Source organism: Schistocerca americana, chromosome 5 (assembly GCF_021461395.2).
Source record: "Schistocerca americana isolate TAMUIC-IGC-003095 chromosome 5, iqSchAmer2.1, whole genome shotgun sequence".
NCBI classification, from domain to species: domain Eukaryota; kingdom Metazoa; phylum Arthropoda; class Insecta; order Orthoptera; family Acrididae; genus Schistocerca; species Schistocerca americana.
In genome coordinates this window covers 432,815,869-432,837,698 of record NC_060123.1, presented here as the reverse complement: position 1 = coordinate 432,837,698, position 21,830 = coordinate 432,815,869, and the positions used below count along the sequence as shown (strand labels likewise).

General features: G+C 41.3%; 1 protein-coding gene across 3 annotated transcripts in view; it reads right to left on the bottom strand.

The window, feature by feature from the left end:
- LOC124616055 (ataxin-10) overlaps positions 1-21,830 on the bottom strand; it is a 110,905-nt gene that overhangs the window by 18,608 nt on the left and 70,467 nt on the right. For all 3 annotated transcript variants that reach the window (XR_006979841.1, XM_047144288.1, XM_047144289.1), the window contains 2 exons: positions 5,419-5,609; positions 3,855-3,918 (listed from right to left, as the gene is read on the bottom strand). Coding sequence is in view for 2 of the 3 variants with exons in the window: in XM_047144288.1 (XP_047000244.1) it covers positions 3,855-3,918; positions 5,419-5,609 (255 nt within the window). In the remaining variant the exon portion in view is untranslated. The remainder of the gene's footprint in view (positions 1-3,854; positions 3,919-5,418; positions 5,610-21,830) is intronic.

Sequence of the window (21,830 nt, the reverse complement as noted above, 5' to 3'; positions counted from 1 at the left end):
AGTAGTCACACTCTTAAATGGTGACCATGAATTCCAAGCAAAAATTAATAAATGTATCAAAATGGAAGGTTATCATTTTTAGCATTTCTTGTGAAAGGCAATAATGGTGTAAGCCAAGGAGACACCAAAATCGAACACCCTGATTGGAACAGGAAACTATTATATCCATGTCATTTTTCCTGGGTAGTGATAAAAGGAGTTTATTAACCATACATTTAAATGTGTAACTGTAAAAGTTCTTCTGTACAATAAAAATTACAAAATTAAATTTTTAACAAAAGTACCAATTGTCCAGAACAAAAAATTGCATTTTTATAGCATATATAAAGTAAAATCAAATGAGTCAATTCATAATTGCAAAATTTTGTTGGTTACAACACCATCTACCATGAGTGAAAAGAATTTTTTTAGTAAACCCTAGCTATTTTCTGGTGCAGAATTCAAATCTGCAATAAGGAGCAGGGGGAGGTGGTTCTCATTTGAAAATAAAAAATTGACCCGCAATAATTGTGGTGGGAGGGGGGTTTAAGTGGTGGCCAGATTCAGCACAGACTGGTGTTCCCTTCATAAATATTAACTTTTAATTTGAACCAATTTTTCATACATTGCATACCTCTCAAGATATTTAGTTGTTCCAAGTAAAAACAAACATTCTTTACACAAATAGGAGGCTCAAACAAGGCAGCCAACATAAAAAGAACAGAGAAACATCATAAACTGTAAAAAACTCACATGAATACAGTACAACAGGCCAAACTCAGGCAACACAAAACAGTCGAACTGTCAGAAGCACACTGCACATCAGAAATGACCAGAATTAGAGCATCAACCATCACAGAGATCGAAAAAATAAAAAATAGAACGTAAAACCCTTGGGGGGGGGGGGGGGGGGGGGGGGAGAGGAGTTGGATATATACACAGGGATGATACATGGATGATGAGCCCAACCAAAGAATGATACGAATACACAGACAAGCTCACAGACACGATCCAAAAAGCCGACTACCATTCTATGGACACATACCTAAAATGAACAAGACTCATAAAGAGGGTTTCTGACAAAAACTGAGTTGTTTTGGATATCAGCCTTACGCAAACACAATTAGTTTATTTTTATATTTACCCAAACATGTTTCAATACCAATGTGTCATCTTCTGTGGGTCAAATTTTTATTTCTGTAAAGTACATTTATCACATTTGTAATAATCTAACTGCTGCAGGCCTAAGAAATACAACATTTGCAATTTGCTTCATTTTGTTTGGACACTCACCTTAAAATTACATCGCTAACTGAATTGTATTATTATACATTGATTTTAGTGCTCGTTTCATCGATTTTTGACAGCAAGTCATCTGCAAATTAGCCATGAAGAAAATTATTGTGTATTTGTGGAGAGCTGTTTCGAAGGTAGAGGTTATGAGGTTATGTACGTTTCTGTACTTTCACTTTCCATCCTGTTTTGTGTCCCTGGTTGGTGTGTCAATCATCTGCTGTTTAGTGCGTTGCTTTCACTCAGTTTTTTACAAATTTCCACTTACTACTTCACCTCACATGCACTAACACAAAATGTGGTGAAATGTGATCTCTGCAGACACTTCTGACAACATACTCAGTGAGAGGTGTCATGTTATCGTCGTTTCTCATTTGTTCATCATTGGTCTTTTGTTTGTTATTGTGTGATAATTTCATAGCCTGCTTCACTGTTTGATGGAAGCACTACTCTGTCAAATGTGAGAAAAAGAGTGCCGCCTGTGGGCACTAAGGATGCTTCTACCTTTTTCATTACCCGATGGATTGCAAGGACGCCCTGATCAGAGAGGTACCTTTGGATTTCTGCCTCGGCCAGATCATCGAGCAGCCTAGTATAAATAACACCACATGAAGAATTCAGCATTTGATGGGCCTTGACATGAATAAGATAGCTGTGGAGGAGTGCAGCTGCAAGCAGTTGTTGAGCTCGACAATCAGAAGTAGTCTCCAAATCCAAAGTGAAATTGTGTAAAGAAGAGCAGGATTTCACAGGGCCAGTAATTGCATCAACACCGTTCTAAATAATGAATGGATTTATCATAGCAAAGGACTGACCATGGTGCAGCTGGAAGGGTCTCTGAATCATCAGCCTCATTCAATTTATGTTTAGTAGACAGACTGTGAAGATGATGATTGGCTCATTGTGAGAAAATCCTCCGTGATTGCCAGCATCTCTGATTGGGCACTCCTTCCAACTGGGGTCCCCCCCCCCCCTCCCTCAGAGGGCGGATGCACCTACCTTAGGTCACTTGTTCACACCTTACATCACACCTCCTGAACACCTGACACAGGAACCAACTGCAAATTTGGAAAAGCAACATCTCAGGCAATCACCCGTCCCCGGGCCTGATCTGTACCAGTGGTACATGCGAACCCTACCTATCAATCTGGGGCTGGGACTTACACATTACCCAGTCACCTGTTATGCATCGGATGCCTGGGCTGGCCTTCAGGAGTGCATAGGGGGGAAGAAGAAGAAAGAGGAACCTCAAACGCCGAAGCAGAAGAAGGATAGGAGAAAGTGAACAAAGAAAGCACACATGGAGGAAGAAGAAAAAGAGGAACCTCAAACACCGAAGTGAGGGTGGGATAGGAGAAGGGGAATGGAAAAATAGATAAGGAATGAAAGACAGTGGAGACACTGTTCTGATGTCAGGCTACTGAAAATGCACAACACATTCGCAAAAGTGTCCCACACATGTTCCCCAAGGGAGGGGGAAAAAGAATAGCAAGAGGACAGATATGCAGCACAGAAGCGAAAAGATGCTGCAAAGGCTGAGGCCCAGTGGAGCCAAGGACAAACCCGCCACAGGGCGGCATAAAAATGTATGATAAAAGAAACGAAGACAATTTCACGTTACTATCTCACTGATTAAAACTCTACTCCCATACTCCTCAAGTACTTGGCTATGAAAATTTATAATAAATGAAAACTGTTAAACTACAGAACTATGATGATGATCCATTTATGGGGTGCTCAAATGTGCAGTCATCAGTGCCTGTACAAAGTCTCAATTTTTACATAGTCCAATTTTTGTACACAATCCAATCTAGCCACTGTCATGAATGATGATGATGATGATGATGATGATGACAACACAAACACCCAGTCCCCGGGCAGAGGAAATCCCCAACCCAGCTGGGAATTGAACCCGAGGCCCCGTGATCCAGAAGTAGCAACGCTAGCCGCTAGACCATGAGCTGTGGACCACATTACACTATGTTTACTAAAAGAATTACTTGCCATCCTTGTACAAAAATGTTATTACTCAGTCATGGAAATTTTAAATGAGACAGATTTCTTCATAAAGTAATGTAATAAATTTGTACTGATGTTTGTAAATTAAGATTACTTTAAGGATTTTTTGACACACTATGTATGGCTTCTCAGTTCCATTATTTATACTGATGAATCTCTTACACATTAAATCAATGATTTATGTATGTATGTAATGAGATAATATAATTCTGATACTGAAATACTTTTGAAAACATAGTGTTTTTAAATCTTCTCAGTGATTTGTCAGGTTTTGTGATACAGCACAAATGGACAATGCAACCATTTGCTCTACAGAGCTAGCCACACTGAATCAAGTCATATTTTTTTCCCAATTATGAACCTATTAAACAATTTGTAGACAACTTTTATTACTCTCTGATCAACATTGACTCTCAGCATGTATTTCGTACTGCTGTAATTTAAGATTATACGGTATACTATTGACAAATAAATAAGACTAACTGTTTGTAAATACCATTTTAAGAAAATCTGTGTATTTGTATGACAACTGAAATACATTTATTCCTTAACATAAAGGATACATGGATTTCTTGCATCAATTTTACAGCAATCGAGGAGGAGCTGCACACCTTCAAGCTCAACAACCTGGAACAGATGTTGTCTTCAAATACACAAACAGAATAATATGCGAGGGGCTCCTGAAATTAAGACATTGAACTTTTTTCCTTTTCCCAGAATCCATTTTATTTCTCAACAGTCTCCTCTTACCTCAATAAAATCAATATTTAACTCGTTCCCTCTAAAAAAGCATAATGTTTAGGTGGTTTCAACAACCAAAGCCTATTCCCCATCCACTGAAACATGCACTGGCTGCAATTCTCTTCAGTCATCACATTAAAGGACAAGGTAAGCATTGAGACTGGTTGACAATTATCAGTATGTCTTCCTAACTGCCATGAAAATGGGTCTGACAATTGAATATTTTTTGGATATATACCTGGTGACGTCGATGTATTGCGTATGTGACTGAATACACTGCCGATATCTGAAGAACAGGATTTTAGTAATTTATTTAGGATATCAACCCTGAGAAATTTTTGCTTTCCATAGAATTAATTACACGCTTCATTTCCTTGAAGAGCATGGAGTAATTGTTATTTGTCTGTATGTGTGTGGCTTTGCTTCTCGTATGTATTCTAATATTCTATTCTTTGAACTGTCTATCCCAAACATGTGAGTTACTTCCAGCCTCGTGAAGTGGATGAGAAAAGCCAGAATATTTAGTATCAGTAACACTGCACATAACTATATGTAAGTTTTCCTTGTAATAATTACTCTTTCAATTGTAATAAGAAATGGTATCAATCAATTGATGTCACAACTACAACAATTTGGACTCCCAACTTCTGTACACTTGCTCAATTTAAATAATGGCATTAATGAGACATTCCTAGCAGACCTGCCACTGACTGTTTCCTTCAAAATTGTTCTATGGCTCTATATTCTCCTGAAACATCTAAAAATTTACCTAGATGTTATAAATGATTGACTTAAGCAGTTAGCCCAGCAGACAATTTCTGTACAGTATGGAAAAAATGTGTATTTGGTCAGACTAATACTTTTAATGTGAGTACATAGTAAACAATGTTCCTTAGATTGCAAGGTCACATTTTGGGAGTGTGTGTGAGTAATGATTTCACAAGTCTGCTGAGTTTATCAAGGAGATGATCATCTCATTTTCTTCCTGCAGACCTCACCTGGTGATTAAGTTGTTTAATGCCAGCTTCATAATAACTTCAGTCATTAGACAATTTCTTGGGTATATAGGAACTAAGCCACTCCATAATACATATAAGTCTCCAAAAGTTGTCAGGTGAGAGGATTTTAAGTTCAGAAAAAGAGAGACATATGATGACTGACTGGAAAAATAGTAAATAAAGTACAGCATGTTCACACGAATCTTGTAGCTGACACTACGAAATTTATTATTAAGTACAGATATCTTCAAAATCAACTTAATTGAGTTACAGAAGTGAATGACCTTTAGAGTCAAATTAATTTGAGTTTCTGCTCAATAAATTAACCAAGTTATTCTACATATTATCCATGGAATACCATATGCAAACAGTAACTTAACAAACTTACCTGGTGTTTGTTTTCTTTGTGTTTCCAACAAAGATTACCCATTAGCCGTACAAGGTCTACTTTAAAGCCAAAGGCTGGATGCTGCTGCAGAGCAGTGTCCTTTCCTTTCAAATCTAACTCAGATAGCCTCTGTATTACTGAGAAATTATTATCACCTTCCTGTCCCAGACTGTGCATGCTTTTCAGTAAAACTGTACAAAAACAATTGTATTATTAATAAATTAAGTAATGCTTTTTAATGTGCATATCATGTAAAGCATTTCAATGAGCTGTCAAAGTGTATTCACATAAGATTATTGTCTGTTTGTTACTTAAGGAGTGGTACCATTGAAGTATTTGCACCACATAACCCAGAGTCACTTATCTGAGTCCTCTTGTTCTGTACTAACATGCAAGCAGAATCTCAGTTTCTGTAATGACGATGTGACAAAGAATGAATGGGCACTGTTTATGCTGAAAATTTGCAGCCCCTTACAATTTCTCCAAAAGTGATGTCATTACACTTGGAGCTGTAGTGCACTAAGAGAAGAGTGAGGAAGTGAAATGGTTGTGGCATTGCTGAAGGACATATCCTGGCATTCATCTGAAATGGTTCAGAAAAATAAATGATGATGAAGGTGTACACGCATGACAGCAAAGTCTTCAGTGCCTGTACTAAAATGTTACGAGACAAATGGCGTTAAAGGGCAAAAAAGATTAAAACCTCAACTACAAGGAAAAACAGAAACAATTCCTAAGAGCACACACACACACACACACACACACACACACACACACACACACACACAGAGAGAGAGAGAGAGAGAGAGAGAGAGAGAGACCATGTGTTCGGGGACAATGACCAGATTGGAGGCAGGTTGGGGTCACTTTATCTCGCCTGAGTGACTGGCATCAGGTACGTCACAACTGGATAGCTGACTTCAACAACTCCAGCTTATTGTCCCTTGCTGCCAGCCACTTCTCCTCCCACAATTTCATGGATCTCAGACACAAGAACGAAATTACAGCCAGCAAGGAAATGGCACATTGTGTCACATCATGTCTTTGCAGGCCTCCTTAGTGCTCAGTCTGCTCATTCATTTTCCCAAATTCCCACATGCCCTGGCTCCCAGCAGAATACTTGCTGTTTGTCATGCATTAGTATGACCAGCTTCTCTGCTGGGTACATATGCTGCAATGATTGAAGGGCACTTAGGTAATTGGAGTATGTAACATCCACGAGATAAATTTTAGCTACAGTGCGATGAGAGGAAATTATGCCTCTAACAGTTATAAACATTATCTATTCAACATATAAAAAACAATGAAAATGATGATAAATATTAATTATTTATATAATATTTTATGATGTAATTGGACATATCAATGTGTATCATACAAAGACAATGATAATTGTAAATTCCTTTCATGATGTGCGTTTGTCTTCCTTTGTTTTTACCTTTTTGTTGGATGGCTTTTGTAGGTTGCAGACACATATCAAACTGGGGTCTGTTAAGAAATTGTAAGTATTTGTTAATTATTACTTGAGAATAGAGTTCATTATTATTATAAATATGAGTGAATAATTATTTGTAACTTTAATTCCTCTCTCAGTAAGCATTATCTGTGTTAATTATTTCTTTCCGCTGCAAGGAGCGCAGCCATTGACGATAGCGATTGGTATCACGTTTTTATCTGTTTTCCTTAGAAAAAAAATCAAATGTTTGCTTGATGAAGTCTAAATAGTACACAATACGAAAGTAAAGTTTAATAAGCGTTTCAAATACTTATCCTATTTGCTCTAACAATAGAAAGTCTCTATCGATTATCTGCCGCCATCTTAACAATTATCTCAGCGGCAAATTCAAATTACGCAACTCTGCAGACATAAATGCCGAAGGTAATGCAAATGTGTAAAAATAAATGTGCACCGGTGGTCCCGAACTCATTTTAATGAAAATAATTTGAATCAGACTGGTTCTTTAAAAACCAATGTGATATTATTACTACCTACATGAACACAGTCACACTTAAAAAAGAACCTTGAAGGACACTCTTCTCTTTCTCAAAGCAATCAGAGAGGATGTCAGCAACTTGGCACCTAAAATAGCGAGATGAGAGGAAGGACTGTATAAATACAGGAAAACATCCTCGTAAAACCCATCCCTGGAGCTACCTGTGGATAATAAGCCCCCCAGGTAGTACCATAGGCCTTTCTGAAATAAAAAATATATACTCATAAGGCGATGCCAGTGCAGGAAAGCCTGTTGTATAGCCACTTTTAGCCAGACTCCTAAGATTCAGATAACACGGTTGACCATCCACTCCAAGATTTTTACCATGCACCACTACAATAATTACTCGGGTATGTGTGTTTCTTTCCAGGTTTTAAAAGCGAAATTAAAATAACCTCTTGCCCTGAGTCACGAGAGTGTCCTGATGCCTGAATGAGGATAAAAAGGGCAAAGAGGATTTCTATGCTCCACCCAGCAAGGTGCCATAACACACTATAAAGGAACCCTATCATGACCAGGTGATGGTTCACAAGCTGCAGATAATGCAAAACCCAGATCCCACATGGAGAAGGGGACAGCTGTGTTCTTCATCAGTGGTGGAACTGAAGTCTCAACCTTCCATCTCAGCAGTCACCCTATAGCACTGGAAACCTAAACCCTGACTGGCAGTGGTGGTAACTGTGGGAAAAATAGGCCACCATTGTCTGGCCAGTGTCTCACAGGTTGGTTTGGAGACTCTTTTCCCATTATGGTAGCCATTAGGCACCTCCATCTTGTCCTAGAAATCCTCCTGATGGTCTCCCATATGACTGCTTTTAGTGAGGGCAGTTTATGGTGGTCAGGAACAGATACCACACTCTATTTTTTTGCTGTTTTTAAAAATTTTGTGGCATTTTGCTCTCACTACATATAAGGCTGCAAAGTTCTCTCTGGTTTGCTGGCATTTGAACCTACACAGAGCCACAGTCCAGATTGCAGAGCAGCATTCCTCACTCCATCAAGGAACTAGCTGCGTTTTCAGAGGGTGTGAATATTGAAGAGAAAAACAGCGTGGTGGATCATTTGGTAATATGACCGATTCATTCCTGGACACTGTCATGGCATTCAAACACAGCAAGCTGGCTGTAAAGTGTTCAGTCACCCCTACTGATCACCCACTGTGGAACCTTTCTTTCAGGTACCACTCAGTCTGGCAGATGAATCTAGATAGGCAGGTAATTGGAGAGCATCAAAGCACATTGTGTGCATTAAAATCCTCAAAGAGGAAGAAGGGTTGGGTGGCCTGAGTAAGGATTTCACTTTAGCACTTCATGTGAATGCATGTAGAGAGAACATACTGTCAACCTATGATGCACATGCACTGATACAGCAACTCCTTGCAGGCTGGTTGTAAAGGAAAGAAGCGAGGAGTGGCGTTTGTGGAAATAGCTACTCCTCCTCTAGCTCAGCACTAAGATTGTCCTTTTTGTGGAGAATTTACCTTTGTAGCTCAGGGGCTCCAGTATAATATGTCTCTTGAAGACAGACATAATTCATCCTCTTGTGTTCTGAACCCATTCAAGTTACACGGAAGTATGGAAGCCATCGTAACTGTGAGGGTCTCCTCTGTCTTCCTCCCGCACCCCCCCCCCCCCAAATTCATTCCTCTGTGGTGGTGAGATTATAGTGGAGCAGGATGGGGAGGGGGGACGGGCGGCAGTTACTTCACACTCTGGTTCTATCAGGCAGATGTTGACACCCCTAAAATTGATAATATAGTCATTATTGTCTGATCCATCGGGCACAACCAAGCTCACATGGCCTGATGTCTTTGGACCTGATTGTTTTGGCCTGTTGGTTTTCATGACCAGCTTGGATTTTGGGGATATTGGTAAGGCCATTTTAACAGAAATGTGGTTTTGGTTCTCTTCTTCAGTCTGTTACAAGTGTCTACTATTCTTTCCAGCATGAGGTTCTGCTGCCACCATTATTTCAGATGTAGTAGCACTGTGTTGTTCAACTTGCTGTGCATGTTTACAGCTACACTGACAGCTATAAGTAGATGTGCTCTGCTCAGTTGTCAACATCTGAGTGCCAACACCAGTTTTCTATACAGCTTGTTTCGTCACGGAGGCAAACGACTGCACAAAAGCATTATCAACAGTGTCTTCTCCGACCAGTGTCACGTGCTGCTCTCATCTCCGCAGAAGGAACACACAAATTGACCACTGCAAGCTGCTGCTAGAGAGGGCCACCCCAGATTACCTTCAGATTATTTTCACATTACTCTATTGATCACACCGAGCAGATGAATGACAGTAAAGAGTGATTTTGCAAATGTCGCATAACACCTGTAAGGCTTTACGAACCTAGATTGCCATCATTGCTCCTCTGGCTGCTAGTGACTATTCTAAACCGATCGTAGTGGAACAGGGAGAGAGAGACCATAGGATACAAAGTTGTGTGTGCCTTACAGCAAATACATTGTAAATAAATACATTTATGTTTTATTCCTTCTATAGCGCTTGATATGTTCTAGACTGTTCAACTGCCCCATTACACTGATGGACACAACAGCTACAAGGCTTTAATGTCTTCTTCTAGTCAGAGTTATGAGATGTGTTATGTCACATCAATATACTGCATTTTATTCTCTTCTGAAAAGACAGGACATTCACTGCTTCCAACTGGATAGACTTGGGAGCAATTGATAGACATGGGAGGGGGGCAGGGGGACAGTACATCAAGTATCAGGTTCGTGGGCAGTGGACTCTCCATCTTCCAAGATGCCTGACCATTGTAACACATGATGGTAGGACCACAGCACTGACAGTTAAAGCAGCACATTGGTTTGGGTACATGGACCTAACTTCAAGGTGGAGAAAGCCTGTCACAATACATTCAGGCAGCTTTGGTAAACTGAATGTAAGGACAAAAAATGCTTACCTTCTGAAGCTCACCATCAATCTCTTTCATGAGACTCTGAACTTTAGTAACTATTTCACTTTCCTGTTCCTGTGGCTTTATCAAAAATATCACAAACACAGTGAGTATTAGTCCCCTCAGAAAAATCAATATGATGAAGGGGACATCACTTTTCATCTTCAATAACTGCCTAATAACTTCTCAGAACTATGAGCTACTTGACCCTTCATTTATGACATCACTAACTTCACTGAATTTTCCACTGGACTTCCTAGAAATCAAAACTTATTCCACAGGCATAAATACTGCATAATGCTAAATAACCATGGTACAATAATAATGTTGTCATCGGAACTAGACCTCCACTACAGTGGTGCTGATATTTTAAAATCACAGTCTCTCGTGAGCATAAACAAATGAGAACCTAGCCTGCTGGAGAGATGAGAATGGTCTACAGACACAGCCCCTGCAACCATCTCACACGGCTGGCATCCACATCCTTCATTTGTGCTTCTGTAAGGCTCGACTGATAAGTAGTGATTGTGATTGCCAATCTTTTTTAAGATCATGGAAGTTGTACCTGAATTCTGTGATAAACCACGATTAATCTTTTCAGTCATTTCAAGATAAGAAAAGGAAAATGAGCAGTGCATAACATGAAGCAAAGCATAGTACACAAAGTACATGGTATTGGCTGTCACACAATTGCTTCTTGTTGTAACAGTGTTGTAAAAGAGGTAGCACAAGTCCATCCTCTATAACTACCTTATGCAACCATAGCTTAAAACACCATCGCCACCACAAAACCTTGTTCTCAAAAAATGTGTTTGACTGGAATTTTACAGCACATTTTTCATTGTTGTGCCAATGAAAAACGATCATACAGTATTACTGGCCTAAAAACCCATCTGGGATTGTTTGGGTGTTTGGTGCAAGTCAAATGTAACAATTATCATAGTTCGTTGGCGATATATGTAACATTATTTGTGTTTCTTACAGTGTTATATCGTAGTGATTAATACACAATGAGTTATTAGTAGTTCAGATGAATAGTTGATGTATGTAGAAAATTAAATAGAATATCAAAAACAGTAAATAATGAAGCACACTATTTTCAGTAAGGCCTCATTATAAAACAAACTTCACCAACAACAATAAAGTTAGCTTTCACTTGAGCTGTGTTAATATTTCTCTACTTTATTTTATGTTACTGTAGCAGAGCTTAACTTTCATTTTGTAGATACTTCTCTCAGTGTGAAGGCAGTAATAACGAGCTACAAGAATAATGAAACAGAGTGGCCTTAAAGTATGTAGTATATACATTTTACAGTTAATTTTCTGGGGGTTTCTCTTGATATTTGGGAAACTGAAATGTAAGTAAATAATAATGAATTGGGGGAAGTAGAATACCGATGATGGCCCTACAATCATCTGACATATCTGACATTTCTATTCAGACATTCCAAGTGATCCACCACATGATTCTCACAAGCAAATTAACATACAACATTTAGTTACTCCAATTTAAGGAAGTCAGAATGTAGCAATTTCATACCTGACATTCTTCTCTCTTACAATTTTCAAGTATACTACCAGCATCACTGTCACCAGCAAATGAGCCTTCAGTATTCACCATCTTAGATACAGTAAATCAGAAGACAGGGATTGTATAGTTTCAAGTGCAAGTAACGGGCCTACTTCAGCAGAGAAATCTAAATGCTCAAAAGCAGATATACTCAACCCAACAAGAACACCAAGGAAGAAAGCTGGTCACAAGCTGTCCCAAAAAAGAATAAAATATGTTGTTGTTGTGGTCTTCAGTCCTGAGACTTGTTTGATGCAGCTCTCCATGCTAATCTATCCTGTGCAAGCTCCTTCATCTCCCAGTACCTACTGCAACGTACATCCTTCTGAATCTGCTTAGTGTATTCATCTCTTGGTCTCTCTCTACGATTTTTACCCTCCACGCTGCCCTCCAATACTAAATTGGTGATCCCTTGATGCCTCAGAACATCTCCTACCAAACGATACCTTCTTCTAGTCAAGCTGTGCCACAGACTCCTTTTCTCCCCAATTCTATTCAATACCTCCTCATTAGTTATGTGATCTACCCATCTAATCTTCAGCATTCTTCTGTAGCACCACACTTCGAAAGATTCTTCTCTCTTTTTATCCAAACTATTTATCATCCATGTTTCACTTCCATACATGGCTACACTCCATACAAATACTTTCAGAAACGACTTCCTGACAAATCTAAACTCGATGTTAACAAATTTCTCTTCTTCTTCAGAAACGCTTTCCTTGCCATTGCCAGTCTACATTTTATATCCTCTCTACTTCGACCATCATCAGTTATTTTGCTCCCCAAATAGCAAAACTCCTTTACTACTTTAAGTGTCTCATTTCCCAATCTAATTCCCTCAGCATCACCCGATTTAATTCGACTACATTCCATTATCCTCGTTTTGCTTTTGTTGATGCTCATCTTATATCCTCCTTTCAACACACTGTCCATTCCGTTCAACTGCTCTTCCAAGTCCTTTGCTGTCTCTGACAGAATTACGATGTCATCGGCAAACCTCAAAGTTTTTATTTCTTCTCCATGGACTTTAATATCTACTCCAAATTTTTCTTTTGTTTCATTTACTGCTTGCTCAATATACAGATTGAATAACATTGGGGACAGGCTACAGCCCTGTCTCACTCCCTTCCCAACCGCTGCTTTTCTTTCATGCCCCTCGACTCTTATAACTGCCATCTGGTTTCTGTACAAATTGTACATAGCCTTTCACTCCCTGTATTTTACCCCTGCCACCTTTAGAATTTGAAAGAGAGTATTCCAGTCAACATTGTCAAAAGCTTTCTCTAAGTCCACAAATGCTAGAAATGTAGGTTTGCCTTTCCTTAATCTATTTTCTAAGATAAGCCGTAGGGTCAGTATTGCCTCATGTGTTCCAATATTTCTATGGAATCCAAACTGATCTTACCCAAGGTCGACTTCTATCAGCTTTCCCATTTGTCTGTAAAGAATTCGCGTTAGTATTTTGCAGCCATGACTTATTAAACTGATAGTTCGGTAATTTTCACACCTGTCAACACCTGCTTTCTTTGGAATTGGAATTATTATATTCTTCTTGAAGTCTGAGGGTATTTCACCTGTCTCATACATTTTGCTCACCAGATGGTAGAGTTTTGAAAGGACTGGCTCTCCCAAGCTGTCAGTAGTTCTAATGGAATGTTTACTCCCAGGGCCTTGTTTCGACTTAGGTCTTTCGGTGCTCTGTCAAACTCTTCACGCAATATCATCTTCCCCATTTCATCTTCATCTACATCCTCTTCCATTTCCATAATATTGTCCTTAAGTACATCACCGTTGTATATACCCTCTATATACTCTTTCCACCTTTCTGCTTTCCCTTCTTTGCTTAGAACTGGGTTTCCATCTGAGCTCTTGATATTCATACAAGTGGTTCTCTTTTCTCCAAAGATCTCTCTAATTTTCCTGTAGGCAGTATCTATCTTACCCCTAGTGAGATAAGCCTCTACATCTTTACATTTGTCCTCTAGCCATGCCTGCCTTGTCATTTTGCACTTCCTGTCAATCTCATTTTTGAGACGTTTGTGTTCCTTATTGCCTGCTTCATTTACTGCATTTTTATATTTTCTCCTTTCGTCAATTAAATTCAATATTTCTTCTGTCACCCAAGGATTTCTACTAGCTCTTGTCTTTTTACCTACTTGATCCTCTGCTGCCTTCACTACTTCATCCCTCAAAGCTACCCATTCTTCTTCTACTTTATTTCTTTCCCCCATTCTTGTCAATTTTGCCCTTATGCTCTCCCAGAAATTCTGTACAACCTCTGGTTTAGTCAGTTTATCCAGGACCCATCTCCTTAAATTCCCACCTTTTTGCAGTTTCTTCAGTTTTAATCTACAGTTCATTACCAATAGATTGTGGTCAGAGCCCACATCTGCCCCTGGAAATGTCTTAAAATTTAAAACCTGGTTCCTAAATCTCTGTCTTACCATTATATTATCTATATGAAACATGTCAGAAACCAAAACGTAGAAAAAATGACAATTTATGATCAGTGCAGCTGTTGAAAATGCGGTGGTGTCAGACAATCAAACTCCTAGGGAAAGTCAAAAGGTGCTAGTAAACATCCTGAATAATACTGTGAACGTAGATTCTATGAGCACAGGTTATGAAATAATAAGAAAGCATGCTAAAAAAGGTAAAGCAGATCCTTCTGTGTAGTAACCAAATGAAGCTAAAATTTCTAGAATGAAAAGCATAGAATATGCAAAGTACTGTTGGTAAGAAAAGATCACAACAAATTAAATAACAACATAACCTAGGAAAATCGATCCAAGGTGCTCATTGAAATTCTGTTGCAAATCAAAGAACAAGAGAATGCATTCTTCAATATCTGAGGAGAACTGTAATAAAATACTTGACATACATTCTGGTCCAATTTGAACTGGGAACAACAGAAAGCGTGTTGCTACCTTAGTTCACAGGAAAGAAGTTAAGCAAAAGACCACAGTCGGAGAATCAAGAAGAAAATGTAGACTTTACTATGACTCAAAAGTGCAGGATGCTGTGTTACCAGTGTGTAAAGAAATGTTCCTTTCAACTTATGGAATTGGTGAATGGTCAGTCAGCAGTTGGGTAAAACAGAGTAAACAGGATAATTGTTTCAAAACAGGAAAAACAGAAAGAAGAAAGTTATGCACTAAAAGAAAATATTCATACATTTTAGGTAAAATTCCCAAGTTGCCATCCTGTCATTGCTAAGCATCTACTTCCAAACTTTATTTGCAGCCACATTTTTCATCATTTATTGAACTGATACGAGCATTCAAAGGCGATTGCATTAGCCATAGTACTGAACCAAAGCTGTATGAAATTCATTTGTAAGAGAAATAAAAGAACCAAACATTACTGTATTCTGCACAAAGAAAGATAAATGTGACATCAGTTTTTCTTATAAGTTACATAAGATTTTGGAGAATCAGTACACTGCTCACCAGGTGAAGAAAGTGAGTGCAAGACAGGAGTAGACAACTGATAAAAAGGCATCTTAAGCTGCAGAGTCTTATGTATTTATCATGGATGTACAAGAAGTGCAGCTGGTGCCCGCAACCAGTTGTCTCTATTTTCAACAAAAGTTGCCACATGAGCATGTCAGTTTACAATTTAGCAGATAGCTCAGGGTATGGCGTGTTTGACATGAGGGAGGAGGACAGTTAGATGCTAATATGTTTGCAACCTTCATTACAGATTTTTAGACACAGAAATAAAAGACTGGACATAAGGAAAAATAAAATATTTTATAGTCATGGATGTTTTGCTCAAAACAAAATGTACTTCTGTCACGTGTGTTAGAACATTACAGCACAGTAGTTGGTACAACCATCATTCAAAAATACATACTTATTGGGCACACCCAAATGAAACGCAACAGTGTGCGTTCCACAACCAAATACAGAAACAGAGTGCTCTATTCCTTGGATAATTATGTTGATGTGAAAAGGAAGCAAGATGTGGGAAAGAGGGCAAGTACATAGCCAAGCACAAATCTCATGACTTTTTTAAATACTTCTAGACTTCTCTGAAGTTCTGTACCATACATCATTTCACTCAGAGAATAATGTGTTTCAGACATACCAGCTGTGGAGTAAAATTCATAGTTGGGTATTGAACGTAAACTGATTTTTGAAGAGGACTAAAAATTAGTTCCAAGATACCCTTATACAGTTATACAGTTATTAAGAATATAAAAAACCTGTACACTGGATCAGTTGCAATTTCTGCACCAAAGTATCACGAGTTAATGTGTCTAAAATCAGTTATTCCAAGAGATTATCATCCTTACTATGAAGGCCTCCTTTACCAATAATGTCAAGCAAATTGTCGGAAAAACACAAAGAACTTTTCCATAGTTTTCATTTTTGTGTGAAAAGGCTTTAAACTGAAATTAAATTTGTTTTGTGTGTTTGTATGCTCAGTTCTGTAACATTAAAAGCTATCTGAATGCAAAACACTAACTTCTTGTGTGTTAACAATGTTTTGTTGTAAAACCTTGTATTTTGTTACATAAGGTCATACACATCATAAAATTGCCAAATAATATTTGCAACAGATATTGTTACTTGAGTTTATTACACAACATTTCTTTACACTAGCATGAGTTGCATCAACTAAGAACTGTATGTGTCAAAGTTTTTTTTAGTTTCCAGTAATATATGTATTTTTGAGATACAAGGTTTTGGTATCTTAACAATGATTTCCCTATGTACTCCTGTTAGCTCGTCTCCAGTATTACTTGTGTTTTAGTTACCAGTTTTAGCACACTTCTCCAGTGTTACATTAACTGTGTGGTAATGTGACTGTGCAGGTTGCAGGTGACAGTGAGGTTGGGAGTGAGTGAGTAATTCTGTAGGACTTACTCCTCCCTGTTTAATGACCTTTTTAGTCATTGTGGTCACATTTGTCCTTACTGATTTTTGTATGGGTGCTATAACCTAGCCACTGAGTGCCTGCAAATAATCAAACACACACACACACACACACACACACACACACACACACACACACACACAGAGAGAGAGAGAGAGAGAGAGAGAGAGAGAGAGAGAGAGATTTCTGACCCCTGTGTTTCTGGAAATGCCTGCAGGAAGATTGCAAATTATTTTCTATACCACACATCAATGGCACATCAGTGACTCCTTTCTCATTTGACCTCACAGCACATATACACTGGATTCGGTTACATGAATGGCACACACATCCTCATTTAATGCATAATGCAAATGCAGAAGAGTGGAAATGTGCCTTCTTAGAAAAGTTAATGGTCAATAATTGGATGTCTACTTTAGATGCTCCATCAATCAAAACATAATACAAGCAGATCTGTGTGCTCACTTTCAATCACCCCATTTCAATAAGTCTCTTTCAGCTGATGAGACAAAGATTTGAAATCTGAAATGAAACATCTGAAAACTGTGTTTGGAAATGAACTACTCACTACAGAAAATAACAACTGCACTTGTCAGCACACAACAGACATGAAATCCTTGCATTGTGAAAGGCAGCAGCCAATAGAGCAGCCATACCTTTCATTAGACATTGAAAAATGCCTTGTTTCTATCACTCAACAAAATTAAGGACAATCACACAATCCTGGAAATAATAGTCTGCTGTATACTATGAATGTGCTATGTAGGACAGAAGACAGACAACATGCACCTTCAATGAGTGTTTTTTTTTTTTTTTTTTTTTTTGTGGTTTTAGGGCGCACAACTTCAATGGTCATTAGCGCCCTGACTACTCTAAGAATGCACCGCGAGGCACAAGTTGACCACAACAACTAAAAGGGAAAACACGATAAAAGACAGACTGACAGGCATAGGATTAAAAAACAGCATCATCAAATGTCCTTAGCGAGGTTTGTCAAATTGATAAAACGAAGAACACGAGCAGCTGCTCGTGGGTCATCCGCTAAAATGGCATCGAAAGTATTTGGCAGGTTAAGATCGAGGCGCAGTGTGTTAAGATCTGGACAGGACATTAAAATGTGTCTAACCGTCAGCAAGTGCCCACATGGGCAGAACGGCGCCGGCGCAGCCGTCAGCAGATGGCAATGGCTGAACCGGCAGTGTCCAATTCTTAACCGGGCTAAAACGACCTCCTCCCGCCGAGAAGGGCGTGAGGAGGACGTCCAAGCCACGGGAAGAGGTTTTAAGGCCCGAAGCTTGTTGTCGGTAAGTGCAGCCCAATCGGCATGCCACAGAGATAAGATGCGCCGACAAATCACCCTGCTAAAATCGGACGAAGGGACGCAACAAGAAGTTGTCGGAGGCTGGAGGACCGCAGCCTTGGCCGCGGCATCTGCAGCTTCGTTCCCAGGGATACCGACATGGCCAGGAACCCACATAAAGCTAATTGGAGAACCGACGTCCACCAGCTGCTGAAGAGAGCGTCGGATCCGGTGTACGAAAGGGTGAACCGGGTACGGATCACTGAGGCTCTGGATGGCGCTCAGGGAATCTGAGCAGATGACATAAGCAGAATGTTGGTGGCGGCAGATGTAAAGAACAGCCTGGTAGAGGGCAAAGAGCTCAGCTGTGAAGACAGAACAATGGCCATGGAGCCGGTATTTGAAACTTTGTGCCTCGACAATAAAGGAACACCCGACCCCGTCATTGGTCTTAGAGCCATCTGTATAAATGAAAGTCATGTCGATGAACTTCGAACGAAGTTCCAAAAAACGGGAGTGGTAGACTGAACCGGGGGTGACCTCTTTTGGGAGCGAGCTGAGGTCAAGGTGAACGCGGACCTGAGCCTGGAGCCAAGGTGGCGTGCGGCTCTCGCCCACTCGAAAGGTTGCAGGGAGTGAAAAATTAAGGTGTTGAAGGAGGCGACGAAAGCGAACTCCAGGGGGTAGCAGGGCAGAGACATACAACCCGTATTGACGGTCAAGAGAGTCGTCAAAAAAGGAACGATAAGACGGATGGTCGGGCATCGACAGTAGCCGACAGGCATACCGACAAAGCAGTATATCGCGCCGGTAGGTGAGTGGCAATTCGCCAGCGTCAGCATGGAGACTCTCTACGGGACTGGTATAAAATGCTCCGATCGCAAGTCGTAAACCCCGATGTTGTATGGAGTTCAGGCGGCGTAAGATGGATGGCCGTGCAGAGGAGTATACGAAGCTCCCATAATCCAGCTTGGAGCGGACGATCGACCGATATAGACGAAGTAGGACGGTTCGATCCGCTCCCCACGACAGACCACTGAGAACACAGAGGACATTTAAAGAACGGGTACAACGGGCGGCCAAATATGACACATGTGGAGACCAGCTAAGTTTCCTGTCAAATGTAAGGCCTAAAAATTTGGTTGTCTCCACGATTGGGAGAGCAACGGGACCGAGTCGTAAGGACGGTGGGAGAAACTCTTTGTAGCGCCAGAAGTTAATACAGACCGTCTTCTCGGCAGAAAAACGGAAGCCATTGGCGACACTCCAGGAGTAAAGACGGTCAAGAGAACGCTGAAGACAGCGCTCCAGGACACGTGTACACTGCGCGCTGCAATAGATGGTAAAATCGTCCACGAAAAGGGAGCCTGATACATCAGCTGGGAGGCAATCCATTATTGGATTGATCGCGATGGCGAAGAGAGCGACGCTCAAAACTGAGCCCTGTGGCACCCCATTCTCCTGGCGAAAGGTGTCGGACAGGACAGAACCCACACGTACCCTGAACTGTCGATCCATTAAAAAGGAACGAATAAAAAGAGGGAGGCGACCGCGAAGGCCCCATGTATGCATGGTGCGGAGAATGCCCGCCTTCCAACAGGTGTCGTAAGCCTTCTCCAAATCAAAGAACACAGCCGCGGTCGGGCGCTTCCGCAAGAAGTTATTCATAATGAAGGTCGACAAGGTAACCAGATGGTCAACAGCAGAGCGGCGCCTACGAAATCCACATTGTACATTGGTAAGTAGGCGTCGAGACTCGAGCAGCCAAACCAATCGAGAGTTAACCATTCGCTCCATCATTTTACAGACACAGCTGGTAAGCGAGATAGGTCGATAACTGGAAGGCAAGTGCTTGTCCTTCCCCGGCTTAGGAATCGGGACAACAATAGACTCGCGCCAGCATGCGGGAACATGTCCCTCAATCCAGATGCGATTGTATGTACGAAGAAGAAAACCTTTACCCACAGGAGAAAGGTTCTTCAGCATCTGAATATGAATAGAATCTGGCCCTGGAGCAGAGGACCGTGATCGGCCAAGTGCGTTTTCGAGTTCCCGCATGGTGAATGGGGCATTATAACTTTCACAATTCGAGGAGCGGAAGTTAGGTGGCCTAGCCTCCTCTGCCTGTTTGTGGGAGAGGAAGGCAGGGTGGTAATGAGCGGAGCTCGAAACCTCTGCGAAAAAGCGGCCGAAGGCATTGGAGACAGCCTCAGGGGCCACAAGGACGTCATTCGCGACCTTCAAACCAGAAACTGGTGAGTGGACCTTAGTGCCAGATAGCCGGCGCAGGCTACCCCAGACAACAGAAGAAGGAGTAAAACTGTTGAAGGTGCTTGTGAAAGCAGCCCAGCTGGCTTTCTTGCTTTCTTTGATAATACGACGACACTGAGCACGTAATCGTTTATAATTGATACAATTCGCCACTGTAGGGTGGCGTTTAAATGTACGTAAAGCACGTCGACGAGCACGTAAAGCGTCTCTACATGCTGCGGTCCACCAGGGGACCGGTACGCGACGTGGAGAAGAAGGAGGGTGAGGGATGGAATATTCAGCAGCAGCGAGAATGACTTCCGTGAGGTGTGCGACCTGACGATCGCAGCTTGTAAAGGTTTGATCCTGAAAGGTCGCTCTGGAAGAGGAGAGCCCCCAGTCTGCCTTGGAGATGGTCCAATTAGAGAAGCACGGAGAGGGGGTATGCTGCAGGAGATGGATAACACACGGGAAGTGGTCGCTCGAATATGTATCAGAAAGTGCATACCACTCAAACCGGCGTGCAAGTTGGGGAGTACATATAGAGAGGTCTAAATGGGAATAGGTGTGAGATGTGTCCGAAAGAAAAGTAGGGGCGCCAGTATTGAGGCAGACAAGTTCGAGCTGGTTGAAAAGGTCTGCTAACAAGGAGCCCCTCGGGCAGGATGCTGGAGAGCCCCAAAGGGGATGGTGGGCATTGAAGTCTCCAGTTAACAAAAATGGTGCAGGTAGCTGAGCAATAAGTTGCATCACGTCTGCCCTGGTAACGGCAGATGACGATGGAGTGTAAACGGTACAAAAGGAAAACGTAAAAGTGGGGAGAGTAATGCGGATGGCAACTGCCTGCAGGCTGGTGTGCAACGTGATGGGATCGTAGTAAATATCATCCCGGACCAGCAACATAACCCCTCCATGAGCTGGGATACCTACCACAGGGGGTAGGTCAAAACGCACAGAGGTGTAGTGTGCCAAGGCAATTTGATCGCATGGGCGTAGCTTCGTTTCCTGGAGGGCTACGACGAGCGGACGGTGCAAGCGGAGCAGCAACTTCAAGTCCTCTCGGTTGGAGCGAATGCTGCGAATATTCCAGTGAATAAGTGCCATCGTAAGAAAAGGAAGATGAGAGAAGTGGTCACCTCGAAGGCCGCTTAGGGCCTGGCTTCGAGCGAGCACTGCCGCCGCTATCAGTAGGCGGACAGTCATCGTCCATTGGGTCTATAGGGTCATCGGCCATCTCGGGAGGATGGCCGGGAGGGGGAGCTTCCTCCGCCAATGAACGGCCAGATGTACGGCTACCAGCGGTGCGGCCAGGCGAAACGGATGACGGCCTGGGGCGGCAACCGCTGGGTGGCGCAGGAGAAGAAATGCGCCGTGGCGGAGAAGGAGAACTGTGCTTCCTATGCGCCTTTTTGGAAGGACGTGTAGTGGAAGTACCAGTCGAAGGCTGGGAGGTCGAGGTACGGAGGAAGTCTGCACGGGATGGTTCCTTCTTGAAGGC